Source organism: Vidua macroura, chromosome 1, assembly GCF_024509145.1.
Source record: "Vidua macroura isolate BioBank_ID:100142 chromosome 1, ASM2450914v1, whole genome shotgun sequence".
NCBI lineage: Eukaryota > Metazoa > Chordata > Aves > Passeriformes > Viduidae > Vidua > Vidua macroura.
This window is the reverse complement of record NC_071571.1, coordinates 139,762,144-139,776,858: the sequence shown is the minus strand read 5'-3', so window position 1 is coordinate 139,776,858 and position 14,715 is coordinate 139,762,144. Positions and strand designations below refer to the sequence as shown.

Below are 14,715 nucleotides of genomic sequence, written 5' to 3'. Positions count from 1 at the left end.
CTTTTCACTATTTGTACATTTTAGCAAAGGCACTAATGTTAATTCGTTAGAAGTTACTTAGTTCTCTTATTAATTAGTGTTCTATCTTCTATTGGTTAATGATTCTCTTGCTTCTCATGTTTATTAGTCTGTATGCTAAGTCTTTCTCTTCCTTTGAGTTGGTGGCTTTCTTGAGCCATCATTTTCCACTGCTGGAATTACTTTTTACCCCATGGGAGCTGATGCAGCACAGTTGTTGAGTTGTCCTTATTAGTTTCTTCCTTATCTTGGGGGTTCTGCCAGATGTCCTTATGGCCCATAAATTCTGCATTCTTTGTGTCCACTGACAGTGGCACATCCTTCTTCCCAAGCTCATTGTTAGCTTCCCCCTAGGTCTGAGATCATTGAAGCATATCCAGCAGTAGACCTTAACAAGGCAACAAGTATTTTTTCTTTCTAATGCCTGGACATCACTTAGCCCTTGTTAGCTGCTATCTAATTCACAGATTAAGTATCCTTTCTTGTTTATTAGGTTTGAAGGTATACAAACAGCAAACGTGAAAGAACATCCTTTCTTAAATGTTTTTTTTTTTACATATTTCACATTTTGGAACCAAAAAGGTTGAACCCAGATGGAGGTTGGCCTCATCTCCCAGGTAAATAGCGACAGGATGACAGGAACAGAGGACATGGCCTCAAGCTGTACCAGGGGAGGTTTAGGTTGGAGATCAGGAAGAATTTCTTCCTAGAAAGAGCGATTAAACACTGGAATGGGCTGCCCAGGGAGTGGAGTCGGCATCGATGGAAGTGTTCAAGAGACGCCTGGACGTGGCACTTAGTGCCATGGTGTACGTGACAAGGTGGCGTTTGGTCATAGGTTGGACTCCATGATCTTGGCGGTTTGTTCCAAGGTAAATGATTCTGTGGAGAGGCAAGCCGGCAGGGAAGGCTCTCTCGGCTGTCCCATGCCGGATGAGCTGGCCCAGGGCCCAAGGCCCAGGCCCCAGGCCGGGCCCGCAGCCCTGAGCCGGCAGCGCCGCCACGCCGGACCCCGCGCGCGCCGCTCCGCGTTCCCGCCCGGGGTCGTTTGGCCGCGCACCAACCCTGCCGCGCCGCCGCTTCCGGTATGGCGCGCTTCCCTTTCCGGCCGTGCGGGGCAGCCATGGCGTCGCGCAAGGAAGGTTCGGGCGCTGCCGGCGGCGGCTTCGGCGCCGCCAAGGGTAAAGGCAAAGCCGCCGCCGCGGGAGACTCGGCGGTCAAGCAAGTGCAGATCGACGGGCTGGTGAGCAGAGGGCCTGGGGCTTTCGCGGGCGGGGTGGCCGCGTGGAGCCGCCGGCGGGGCCCGCGCGTGAGGCGGTGCCGCGGCGGAGCCTCGTGTCCTGCTGGGGCCGGCGCTTCTCGAGGGGCGAGAACGGCTTCCTATCCCTGCCCAGCTCCCCGGCTGTGGCTGGGACCCCGTCCTCGTCCCTGGTAAGGGGAGCGGCTCCCGCCCTGTGTAAGCAAAGGCCGGGCCGGGACAGAGTGATTTGTCTCTAAATGTCCATTTCACCTTTCAGTTCCGCCGCCCCTGTGCTCGGAGTTGCTGTTTGCAGCTCTCCTACCTCATAGTCATACCGTATACCTAGAAAATGCCGCAGGTGTAAGAGCTGAGAAGCACGGTGGGTTTTTCCTTCACCCTTTGTGCTTTTTGCCTTCTCTGTCAGGGCTGCCAGGATCTCCTGCGTTTGCTTAATGGGAAATAAAATAAAGTGATGGGGTGAAGTGGCTTAGCAGAGAACAGAGCCATCCTAATACAGACAATCAGTGCAGGCCTAAAGTGCAAGAGCATCTACTAAAGTTGGTTCTTTGCTTTGCTGCTGGATCCTTTTGTGTTGGTTCAGGCCTTATAAAGTTGGTAACACTATTAATGACACAAGGAGAAGAAGTTACTTAGGGATAGAAACATTGTTTTTTCTTCATTAGCTTTGCCAAGTGTCAGTAGAACACTGTAGAACTGGAGTGCGAAGGAGAGAGTTGGTACCCTGGGTATGAGAAAGAAAATCATAGTTTTGAGACAAGCTTTGAAGCCTGCTTGGCATTATTAGTCATCGTCCTCTGCTCTTATCCTGGAGATATACAGTGTAGTAAATATTTGGGAAGGTGAAAAATAATTTATTTGTGTGTAGTAGGTCTTGTGAAAGAGGAAATCTGAATCCCATTTTTTCTGCCCTGTTCTGTCCAGCTATCTGTGTGCCTGTGGCTTTGGTGCATGGAACATTTTCAAGGAGTGGTGAAAACTGACCAGTTGTGAAACGTTCCTAAAAACCCAGCAGTGGATAGCAGACTGCTCCTGCTGCAGGCTGGTGCCATACACTTTGATAACAGCTGGTAAATTTGATTTATTTTGCTTCTGATTGTTCTCTATCAGGCACATAATCTGCTTTGTGAGCTGCTGTTGATTCAGATCAACTGTGAGTGGCCCTGATGCTCTGCTTCTGACAGTCCAGCAGGTGCTTATGGTGGTGTGGTTTTTAGGGTTTTTTTTTTTTTTTTTTTTTTTGTTTTTTTTTTTTTTTTTGTTTTGTTTTTGGTTTTGTTTTTGTTTTTTTTTTTGTTTCATGCTTTTTTTTCCTTCTTGTATTTTCTTCTGGTGCAGCACAGTGGTGCCTCTCACATGGAGTCACTACAGAGGGAGGTGATTTACTGAAAACGATGAAAGCTTTCAACTTTCCACCTCCTGAAGATGTCTCTTAGACAAAGTGTTCTCAGGACATTGACTTTGGTTCATAAACTTCTGTGACATCTGTGATGGAGAGAAATGTTGGCATAAATTTGCTTGCTTTGCAAACAAAGTGACTTCTGTTATAAGTCCTTAAAATGTCTTACTGAAATTCTTCTGAAGCATTTCTGATACCTCACTGGTTTAAATGTCTAGTCTGCTCTCACAAATTAACAGGACTTCATCAGTCATCTTGATGATGATGACCAGGGTGATTACATGCCAAGAATTCTGAATTCTGGTGGGCATCAGGGGAGTTGGTGATCTCTTTCTCTTCAGTGGTGTCTCATCTTTTGACAGTGTCACAATTAATCCTTCAAATGGGGCTGCTTTGAAAGCAAAGGCATGTTCAGGTAGGCTGCTTTGGAGTCTGTGAGTGCAAAATAGAAGATGCATCAGTCATCTCTGTATGTGAGAAGGTGAAAGTATGTTTAGAAAGCTTGATGTTTCAGAGGAATAATAAAGTAAAAAAAACCCAGTATTTGTAATGAAAAGAAGTTCTAAATGTCAGGATGTTACCTCAATGTGTAACCGTGCAGCAATATCTGCTTCTCGAGCCTCTTTTTAAAATCTGGTACAGATAAAACATCCTGGAGTTAACTTCTTTCTTATTTTAATCTGTTCAATTTCTTAATAAATAAACCTAGATTGAAAATAGATTCCAGTGTAGATGGTCTGGTCTTTCTAAGAAATTAGAAAATGCAGGGTAAAAAATAACCCTCCAGAAGCACATTATAAAATGTGTTTTTTCCTTCAGGTGAGATGTAAGAATTCACGTATTTGTTTTTGGCCATCCTGACAAAAAGATCAGGTCAGGTGCCATGTATTGCATCCTGTTGTCCTTACTTCCTGTTCTAGAAATTTGGATAGATATTCCATCATGTTTTCTCCAGTCAAGGAGCCCAAAGAGAGCTTGTGTTTACAGTAGTGCACAGGCTTGGGAGAGAGTGACTGGTGGGAAAGAACCTGGGGGTGCTGGTTTACAGCAACCAAACATGAGCCAGCGTGTGTCCAGAAAGACCAATGGCATCCTGGCCTAGATCAGGAGTGGTGTGGCCAGCAGGACCAGGGGAATGATCGTCTCCCTGTACTCACCACTGGTGAGGCTGCACCTCAAATCCCATGTTCAGTTTTGGGCTCTTTGCTACAAGGAAGTCATTGAGGGCCTGGAGCATGTCTGCGGACGGGTCTGGAGCACAAGTCTGATGAGGAGCACCTGAGGGAGCTGGGGGTGTTTAGCCTGGAGAAAAGGAGGCTCAGGGGAGACTTTATCACTCTCTACAACTCCCTGAAAGAAGAATATAGCCAGGTGGAGTTGGTATCTTCAAGATAACAAGTGATAGGACAAGAGGAAATCACTTCAGGTTGGTATAGAGGAGGTTTAAATTGGATATTAGGAAAAATTTCTTTACTGAAAGAGTGGTTTGTGGAGTGGTTAAATATTTTAACAGGCAGCCCAGGGTGGTGGAATCGCCATTCCTCAAAAGTGTTTGAAAAAACATGTAGACGTGACACTTAAATACGTGGTTTCATGGTGAATATTGTGCTGAGGTTGGGTTGATGGTGGGACTCGATGATCTTAGAGATCTTTTCCAACCTAAACACTTCTCTGATTCTATGATTATCACAAGCTGTCAGAAATAATTGTACAGAAATGCCATAATTTGCTTGCGTCTTTATTTTTTGCAAGAGGTGTTGATGGACTCGGGTTTGTTCTATTCTAGACATTCTTCAGTGGGAGCCAAATATTTTGTAATTCAGCTGCTAAAATTAATCAGATTTGGTTCACTGATATTATAGTATTTTCTTTCAGTAAGGTGCAATAAATTTCAAACTATAAGCTGATGTATTTTAGAACATAAGAAATAATTATTCCTTTGAATGATTTTTAGGTTAACGGAAGATTTTAGATTTCCATCAAGTCTTGGAGACTTCTCTAAAATGCTTCCCTAGTGAAACTTCTAACCATACTACACTGTCTAAAATTGCACTTATGGAGGACTTCCTTGGCATATTTATGCATTTCTTGTTATTTTAGTAGTGATATCAGGCAACACAGAAAACTGTCAAGGCAGAAGTGAACTGGTGCATTATTCAAAGGCATAAGATCTGCTAGGGTAACTAAGTAGCATTTTTACATGATGAGCATCAAAGTCTATGTCATTCAGAAATTGAACTAATATCCAAAACCAGATGCTCCATGTGGTGGATTGTGGGTTGTTGATAGTGGATTAGACCATTAATATGTGGGTGATAGATACATGGAAAATTTCTTCTGGAAAATAGCAGCTGTGGGATGGGAGATGGGCAACTCTTAGCAAGGCCAGTGTGCTGCCAGGCCAGATAAGTGGTATTATTAATCCCATTTGCCTTCAGGGTAGTTACAAGGCACTATGTTTTTACTGGGAAGGTGTTTCATTCTCTGCAATCTTCCGCATGAGGTTATTCTAGGAAGGAAGGCAAAAATAATTCATCTAACTAAATTCTTAAGCTCCAAAATTACTTCATCTTTTTAAATCCTACCCTTGCATTTATTTACACAATCAAAAAATTACATGCTCAGGAATGGTTCTGAAGAACAGTGTTAGCTGACTGAAAAAGGTTTGCTTATACATGGCTCTTGCAGAGTAATATAACTAGATCCGTAGCTCATGCTATAACAATATGTGCATTGGTTTTATAATTTCTTTAATGGGAGTGATAGTTCCTTTTTTACTCAGCCACTGCATATGATTTTTTTTAGACATATGTCCATTGCACAGAATTTTTACATATTGTAGGAAGTAGCAAAAGCTATATAGGCTTTTCAAAATGCCTATAGGTTTCTGTTCTTATATCTTCATAACTGCAGATGTGCAAAAGCCTTAATGCTAGTAACAAATTGCCACTACACCTTAAGATATCTGTGTAAGTTTGTTTATAGTAAATACAAACGTACATTGGCCAAAACTTAAATATGTTATGTCAAGAAAATGGTTAAAAGTTGTAGGCCTTGTCTACATTTGTGCACCATCATCACCAGTGGGGCTATAGTGCCACATTCTCTTGTGTCAGATACAACTGATTTAATCAAAGATTGTTACTTCAAGCTTCATTACATCATCCCTGATTTGGTGATGGTGTAGTGTGCCTAGTGCTTTGTATTCTTATCTGTGGTAAGTATATATAGAGGATTTATTTATTGATTTATAAAAACATAGATAATAATATATGAGTCTACATTTTTAAAAAAACCCTCACATCATTACTGATTTTTTTTTCAGTAGTTGCTGTATTCCTAATTGTGATATTTAAGTTGCATGTGCCTTTTTTTTTTTAATTACCATCCATTTTTGCCATAAAGGGGTTGGATACATTGGACTGTATCCTCAGCTCTTCATAGGCAGGAGCCCTTCAAGATGATAGTTTGATCACAGTAAATGAAATAAGGTACCATGGTTACTGAAAATCAATTTCTAAGACTTTTCTTGCAAATGTTTGTGTCAACTTTTGATACTATTGAAAGAAAGGAGGTAAAGCCTATATTGAACTGACTGAAATCTCTGACATTTCTTAAGTTGTGAATATTGTGCTTTTCCTAGCATTTCTTGTGTTTCTTTTTTTCCTTCTTTACCCTTTCTGAAGACTTTGCAAGAATGCACAGTGGTGGGTTCTGCATGCTGTTATTTGTAGAGTTTCTTGATGTTGCAGAGCTGTAGAGTAGTATTTTAGGATATAACATCCTTCAGGCTGTATTGTATTTTGTGTGTCTTCCAAAGGAGTTAAAATGGAATTTTAAGTTGAAGTTTAATCTTGTTGACTTTTCCTTGACCTGTTTCCCTAAAGAGTTAGATCACATTATGCTGGCTCTGAGAGTTGATGTGTGAATTGAATACTGGCTTGATGTATTCATGGATATCTTGAACCATGGAGAAGACAGAAGAGCTTTGTTTTATATTCTATTAATCTTCATGTGTTAACAATGAGTTACATGAATCTAACCCAGAAGGGAACTTCTCACATATAACCTGTGCTTAAATTCAGAAGAGAAAGAATGAATGTGTGCTGGTAAGTTGAAAGGGCAAGAGCCTCCTTGGAATTTAACAATTTTCAGGCTTAGTGAAATTTCTTGAACTGCAGTGAAGTACCCATATCATGATGTTCTGAGAATGCAAATTTCAGTGTGTTTTGTCAGTGGATAGGAGTGGATATGTGCTAACAGAGCACAAACTTTAAATGATTTGTAAGAGTGAAGTGGTGCACTCAGCATCTCCTAAGTGTCATGGTAAGTGTACCCTAGTGAGGCATTTAGAACTGGAACATCTGGTATCGCTTCATGCCATCAAACTAGTGTGCTGACAAAAGGAGTTACTCTAAGTGTGAAGGTAGCTTAAATGTGTTGAGCAGTGTTACACTTCAAGACTTCAAGGGGAAAGTCTTACTTCAAAACAAGCTTTTCTTTCTTTTGCTGCATGCAAAGAGAAATAATGTGTTGCCCTCTACACTGCTGTCACTAGCAGTTAAAATCCTCCGATTTTTGGCCCTCTTATGTGCACATTGAACTGCTCTCTGTCGTGGTAATTGTGAATTCATAGCTCCTATGAAAACAGAAGATCGTGCTCTTGTGATTCTTGTGATATTTGGCTGTGCTGATACTGAGGACAAGAGTATTTCCACCAGATAACTTTCAAATAAATTCCTACCTTTAGTGATTAAAATGTTGCATCTAAAATGCAGCAGATAATAGTCATTACCTTTTGTCCTGGTTGGTGTTAGCTTTGACTCATTGCATTGGGAGGTGACCAGTGATGGCTTTGTTGCTGAGGCAGTGCATTATGTTTGCTTGCACACTGAAATGTTCTCCTTTAGCTTTCAGCTCATTGTAAGAGGATTACAGCTTTGCAGCTGACATTTGGTGTGGTGTAGATGAGGGAAGTGTACACAGAATTGCAGGCCCCAGGGAGAAACCCAGCAGGTACAGATACGTAAAGGTCCTTGGTGATGTGTATGAAATGAACAACTCCTAGACCCTATTCAGTCTTAGAACTTTTTCTTCCACCTTTTAAATAAATCTTACAGACTGAAAGGCCTTCTAGGAAGAGGAGCAAACTTTTTTGGTTTTGACCCCTAATCTTTGAAAAAGGATCATGTATCTTCAACTTATTTTGCTATAGTATTTTATCATTAATCTTTCTTTGCCAGAGATATTTTTTGGATATGGTTACTTTCGATGTTGTTTTTACACATATTTACACACCAGCTCAAAATACCTTCTCAGTGATGGTTTTGAGCATACTTTTCTCAGTTTTGAGCATACTTTTCTTTCATATAATTGTTAATCTTCCAGCAGCATTATGATTGCAGAGATGTGATATTGGCTTTACCAACAGTGTGTAGCAGTTTAATTACGCTACCACATAACAAAATCATATCAGCTTAATGGAAAGTAAATTATTTGTTAATGTACCAAGTGGAAAAAATTTAGGCTTATATAATAAATATTCTTGTTAGTATTTTGTACGATTATTCCATAATCTAAAACTAAGACAATAGAGCTTAACTTTGATAACGTCTTTTTTAATATGCATATACAAAGTTACTTCAGCATAAGTGTGGGAATATTTTTGAATGACTTTTATATGGATATTTATTTTAGATAAGCATTCTGTTAATTTCTTTTGTCTTTATCAAATTTTAAAGTTAATAGACAGGCTTATTTACTCACTGTAGTTTGAAGATACGCCTGAATTTTGCTTTGTGCATGCAATAACAGGTTTATTCTCTTTTGTAAATATTTGGGGTTTTTTAAGGAAAGAGAGAGTTTGGATGTTGCTTTGAGCATGTAAGTCTTGTTGGTCTTTGCCTTTGTTCTGCTTACGTGTTGTATCCTGCTTTGCAGTGTGTTTGCTGCACATCCTTCCTGTTCCTTGGAGCCCATATCTGTGCAAGAAGCAATGTGCATACCCCTTCCTGTTTAGCAAGTTCTTTGGTGTTTAGGAACTTGGAGGTGTAAATCGCTTACCAATATTTGGGTGTTTTTTTGTGCATACCTGAGAAAAGTATGGAGTCTGACAAAGTGCTTCATCAATGTAGGGCTGAGTTTTGAGCACTTAGGTCTTGGGGTTTTTTACTATTACATTATTATCAATGCAAAAAAAAAGAGCTGTTTTAAAGCTTTTTAAACTTTAGATGAGACATAGGATATTTACTGCAGCTGTCATCACTCCTTGAAAGCAATTTGAAAGAAGTACTGCCTTCTCCATTGGCATTCTCAGTGATAAAATTAGAATGGTTGTTTTTAATCTCTTTGTCACAGTAGCTGTTATTAGAAATGGAGCTCTGCTGGAAGTGATTTTCATGTGGCAGTGTTCAGATGATGATGAAAGGCAAATCTCTGTTCGAAAGATGGGAAAGCTGAAGCAATAACTGACGTTCATGGTTTGGGCTTTTTTTTTTTCCTCCATTTTATACTTTTAAGTCAGCAGGAAAACTGAGACTCCATGCAGGCTTGGTTCTCTGGATTGCACTAGCTGTTACTAGGAGGATCTGTCTCTGTTGCAGCCCCTTAGCACATAACCAAGTGTTTGCCAGAAAGGCTGAGTGTTTCAATGTGGAAAAAATCGTTGTGCAAAAAGTTATAAATTATTAAAATGATATGGAAGTCATGCTTTAAAGGCACACCCTTAAATAGCATGTTCCAGTTTCATTGTGCAGGGTATGTTTTTTGGAAAAGATCAGTGGTCTCAGATGAACCCCCACTCCCTCATCCCCATCTAGGTCTGCCTTACTTTGCTAATTTTTGAAGGTCAAATAGATAAGGGTAACTGTCTTGCAGTTTTTCTTCAGCTTCAAAATGGTAGTAGTGTGGCACAATCTGATTAAAGAATAGGCTGTTAAAATTGCTACTGCTGCTTTTTTGGCTGTCATCTTTAAATCTTTTTATAGGAAGCTGCTAGAAGTTGATGCTGAAGAAAACTTTATACTTGCAATACACTCCTTGTTCACCATGAATTTTGAACACTGGTGAGTCACTAATACACAGAGCATGTGTATCAACTGTATGTTGAAGGATAAATGTAAAGTTCTGGTGTTTCAAGCAGAAAATGTTGAAACTGTGCCTGTCTCTACCACTTCTATATCATTTCCATATGTTGTGCTCTGAAGGAGTAGTCTTCAGCTTTCATTCTCGAAATGATGGCTAGATATTGAATTAATTAAAAATAATAAATATTAATTGTATTGGCAATTTGCAAAAAATTGCCTGAAATACTGAATGTTTTCAGAAGTTTTTTGTTCAGTGAGATTTGAGAAATAGAAGAAATAATATACTAAGTAGTCCCAGGGAAATGCTCCATCCTGCTTGCAACCAGCAGAATTTTGGATGTTAATCTCATCACATCCCTATCCCTGCTTCTGACAGTGTGCTAATAATGTCTAATGCCCTGCCCTTGCACGATGAGGTCCTGGGGCTGTCTTATGGAGGTGTTTCGATAAGGAAGTGATTCTGCAGTGCCCGTGGCCTTGACGGTTTCCATGGGAATGTGCATGAATCCATGTACTGAGAAGTGTGTTATGAAACTTTGTATTGCAGAGAACTACATTTTACCAGTATGTGAGCACAGCAGTGGGGAGTTTCAATGCACGTATGTCATGGTGCATTTTTACTTACATTGAGGCAATATTAAAGTGTGCTAATGGCTTGTGATTAACCCTGGAGATGGTTGTTAACCTGAACTGCTGTAAAAGTCAAGTGTAGTGGGACAAAAATGAAGAAGAGACTGGTCTATTTGGTAACACACACCTTGATTAACATTCAGTATTTTTCTGTTTTAATAGCCTTTGCTTTTCTCCACTGTTTAATTAGTTTTTCCTTTGATGTACTGCAGTTTGTGTTTAACTGCTTCCTTTTGCAAGAACAAGCAGCTCACTTGGACGTGAGTAAATAAATGACTTAAACAGATATTTCATGGTACCTACAAGACATTAGCTGATGAATGTAAATTCCAGACAGAGTCAAGGAAAACTACAGCCTATGAAAACCCAACACGCCTCTAGCCAAAACCCAGTACTCTTCCCTTCTAATGTTGAACTTGTGCAGAAACAGGCTTGGTGTCTGTACTGTTTCAGTTCTTCAGTCTGAACTCCACCTACCTGTGGAGTCTTTGTCTATTCCATTTTATAATTTGACTATTAACCAGTTTTAGTTCTAGGTATTGAGAAATGGTCTCTTTCATGTTCTGGGTCTGATTTTACATGAAATGAGTAATTTTTGTAATTTGAAGTAGCTTTTTTATAGGTTATGATTTTTTTTTAATCTTTGTGACTTTGAAAGTGTCCCAGTAATAGAATGAGGGAGCAGCTAACCCATATTTGCAGCAGCTAAGCTTGCTTCCAGTGAGTGAGCAGCCTGTGTGTCAATCACTTGGCAGTGTCTGTAGGAATCTGGGCTTGCACTGTGGGGACAACCACCTTGACTGGAAGTGGGGGCTATTGGAAGGTGCAGCCAGGCTGTGTTGCTGTAGGGAGGTCCCTTCTTGTTAGAATGGTTTTCCCTCTTGCTAGTAGGGAAATTCTAGAGCTCTTGAGTCACAGCAGTTCGGAAGTAATTCTTCTTAAAAAGAGAAATCAACTGAAAGAGCAGGTACTTTAAAAGTGTTTTCTGTGGGGTATTTTGGTGGTGGTTAAAGTTTTGCTTGCAGTTTGTGTTAAACATGCTGCTGAGCTGCACATAATCTATGCAAGAGTGTTCAGAAAGTGAAAAATGAATGTCTACTTTTTCTAGACTAAGCTTCAGGGTAAGCAAGGTAGAGCTTTTTCAGACACTCCAAAAAGTGCACATAAGCAGTTAATGTTTAGGAAGAACTGATAAAATGCCTCTTGGCCAGTCACTGACTAAAAATTGTGCTTTGAGTCAGCCATTTTCTGAGATAAAGTAGCAAGGGATGTTGTATCTGGGTTATTGCTGTATATGGATATTATCACATTCTTTGTCCTGTTGGAAAAAACCCCTAACCAAATGCTGAAGAAAAGTGAGATAGCTATAAGTAAGAGGTAGTCTGGGAAACCATCTAGATTCCTGTAATTACAGGGGGAAATGGTTCCTAAACCAAGCAGAAGTGACAAAAAAGACTTGTTACATCAATAATCTGTTATGATTTGGGTAATTTTCTTTAGCCTCATGCACATATTGTAGAGCAGAAAGGTTACTGATGTTCCCTCTTGCAGTTAAGTCATCTGAAGTCTTGAGGTTTACAAACTAAGCAAGTGTTACAGTACTAAGTGATGAAGTAAGACACCCAGGGAACAAAAAGCTTTGTATGCTTCTCATGTGCTTCTTAATACTCAAAAATATTAATATAGTACAGAAGCATGTAACATCATCCCCCCATAGTTCAAGATGGACAATTTTCCATTCAATTTAACATGGATTTCCAGAATGGTTTGATGCTGAGGACCTACACGAGACAAAATTGACAAACTCCTATAATTTATAATTTCATTGTGAAAATATATGTAGCATTCTCTGCTTGATGCCCGCCTCAGATCAATACACATTGTTCATTGTTGGTGAATTTAGTCTCAGCTCCAAGAAATCTCTGCTCATGTCAAAAGGTTATTTTGATATTTATACCCAATTGAGATGGTATGAAATGCATTGTTCTGTTATGCTTCCTATATAATTACTGTTTTAAGCCCCAAATTTTTGTCAAGTTCAAAAATAAGATTTTAACATCTGGTGTTGAATTAGCTGTTGAGTGACATAAAATGTAAGCTTACTATTCCAAGAACTGTATTTACAGTTCATAAAGACTTCATAAATGATGCTGTTTTGCCTCTAGCAAGTCAAGATAAAGGTAAATTATTGCAGGACATTTGAGGTCTTCTGTCCAAAAGATGACTGCTGTACTTACTAGTTAGAACAGTGAGGGCTAAGGCTTGTTATTTCTGAAGTTGCTGTTCAGAACAACATTTTTCTAAAGCTACTTTGCTTTTAAGTCTACTCAGTCTTGGCCTTAGGTTTTTCAACAGAATAGTTAGATTAAGTAGCTTTTGATTACTTCTCAGGGAATTAATTTTTTTTTTTGGCCACCAAACATAGTTAGAACTAAAGATAGCTGCCAGAATAATTATTTTAAGATGTTGAAGGTCTTAATGGTAAATGACTTTTAAAATTTTTTTTCTTTTACTTCTCCTGAGATAAAATTGGTCTAACAGCTTTAAGAACTTTTATTCTAAAGTTAAGTATGAAGAAGAAAAGAAAAAATGTCTAGACATCCATGATGTCAGAAATGGTTAAAAATGCAGTCCTGTTCAATGAGAGAATCTAGAAAACTTCAAAGATCTCTGCAAATAAGCTGGAATATGCATTTAAATGAATTCTGTGTTTATCAGTAGAAATTGTCATATTTATTGAGATTAGTATAATATGTAAAATTCAGTTTCACCTCTAATCTTAGTTTCATAGGATGGTTTGGGTTGGAAGGGACCTTGAGAATCATCTAGTTTCAGCCCCCCTACCATGGGCAGGGAAGCCTTTCACATGACCAGGTTGCTCAAAGCTCTGTCCAACCTGGCCTTGAGCACCTTCAGGGGTGGGGCATCCACTGCTACTCTGGGCAACCTGTGCCAGTGCCTCACCACCCTCACAGTTAAGGATTTTTTTCTAATATCTGATCTAGAACCACTCTGAGTTTGAAGCCATTCCCCCTTGTCCTGTCACTACATGCTCTTGTAAATCCTCTCCATTATTCTTATAGGCTCCCTGCAGGTGCTGGAAGGCCACAGTCAGGTCACCCCAAGGCCTTTTTTATCAGGCTGAGCAAGCCCAGATCTTTCAGCTTTTCCTCATAGGAGAGGTAACCCCCCAGCCTGTGTTGGTACCAGGGGTTGCTCTGACCCAGGTGCAGTGCCTTGCCCTTGCTCTTACAAAATCTCATGCAGTTCCTGTGGCCTACTACTCGAGCTTGTCCAGGTCCCTCTGGATGGCATTCTGTCCTTCAGGACTGTCAACCACACAACTCTGCTTGGTGTCAAACTCATGCCATGACTTTATGTGGTGGCAAGTCTTGTGCCATGAAGATTCATATCCAACAGCTATGAGACCGGGGTATCAACCTGTTGATTTTGTACTTACTTCTGACATGTTATCTGTCACAGTGCTTTCTAGAGCCCATTTCTGTGGCCTGCACTGATTAAGGTGGAATTTTCTATGTGTGTCTATAAACATCTGTCTCCTTAATCATCTGGAAGAATGCGTCATGTATATCAGACATGTTCTCTTAATGTTAATCGTTGCAGTAATGTCTTTAATTTACTTCAGAGTTCCTTTACTCCTGGCAGGAAAGCTGAGCGTCTCTGTTATTGTCTTATCAAATGGTGCTGTAGCCAGGAGACAAATCAGCTCAAGGCAAGTTTTTTTGGTCAGCTTCCAGAACTTGACTTTTGTAAGTGTAGGATAAGCACTTATCTGTAGTGTGTAAAAACCTCATCTGGAACTATTAAATTAACATTGCTCATGTTTCACGATATCTAGGTTTTTTGTATTTTTTTCCAAGTCTTTGTTTAAAAACAAAGCCATGCTTACTTGAGGATTTCAGAACTGTTTAATTAAATTTCATTTTTTCATAGCTAATTGGTTGTTTCAGCACACCACCAGTTGCAGATTTGCTTTTGATGTAGGGTTACCTGGGGAAGGCGACATGGCCACTAAATTAGAGTAAAATGTGGTATGTCTTCACGTGGGTATTACTTGCTAAACAGTCCAACTCTTTATCCAGAGGTGGCATATATGCATTTTATGTGTATCAAGAAGATGTTGATTCCAGGCAACTTTGAGGTTAACATGATTGTCTGAGTCATTGTTAATAATGACTAACATTGTGATCTGTCCATTTACAAAGCTGCATTATCAGTTCTCTCTTGAATTTGGTTTATGCTAGGAGTTTAAGTAAATTGCTCATGCTGAAACACTCAAATATAAAAGTTCATGGTTTGAGTTT

The 14,715-nt window shown here is 39.8% G+C and overlaps 1 protein-coding gene and 1 long non-coding RNA gene across 2 annotated transcripts in view; both read left to right on the top strand.

Annotated features, from left to right (window-relative positions):
• The first annotated feature begins 1,108 nt into the window (after positions 1 to 1,108).
• The window catches only part of EIF3H (eukaryotic translation initiation factor 3 subunit H), an 85,949-nt gene continuing 72,342 nt past the window's right edge, over positions 1,109 to 14,715 (top strand). Inside the window, exon 1 of the mRNA XM_053992162.1 lies at positions 1,109 to 1,261. Within this exon, the coding sequence (XP_053848137.1) occupies positions 1,142 to 1,261 (120 nt within the window). The 5' untranslated portion in view covers positions 1,109 to 1,141. The remainder of the gene's footprint in view (positions 1,262 to 14,715) is intronic.
• On the top strand, positions 1,352 to 3,374 carry LOC128815428 (uncharacterized). The gene is made up of 3 exons (XR_008439633.1): positions 1,352 to 1,637; positions 2,201 to 2,346; positions 2,615 to 3,374. It is a non-coding gene; the product is annotated as an uncharacterized LOC128815428 (long non-coding RNA).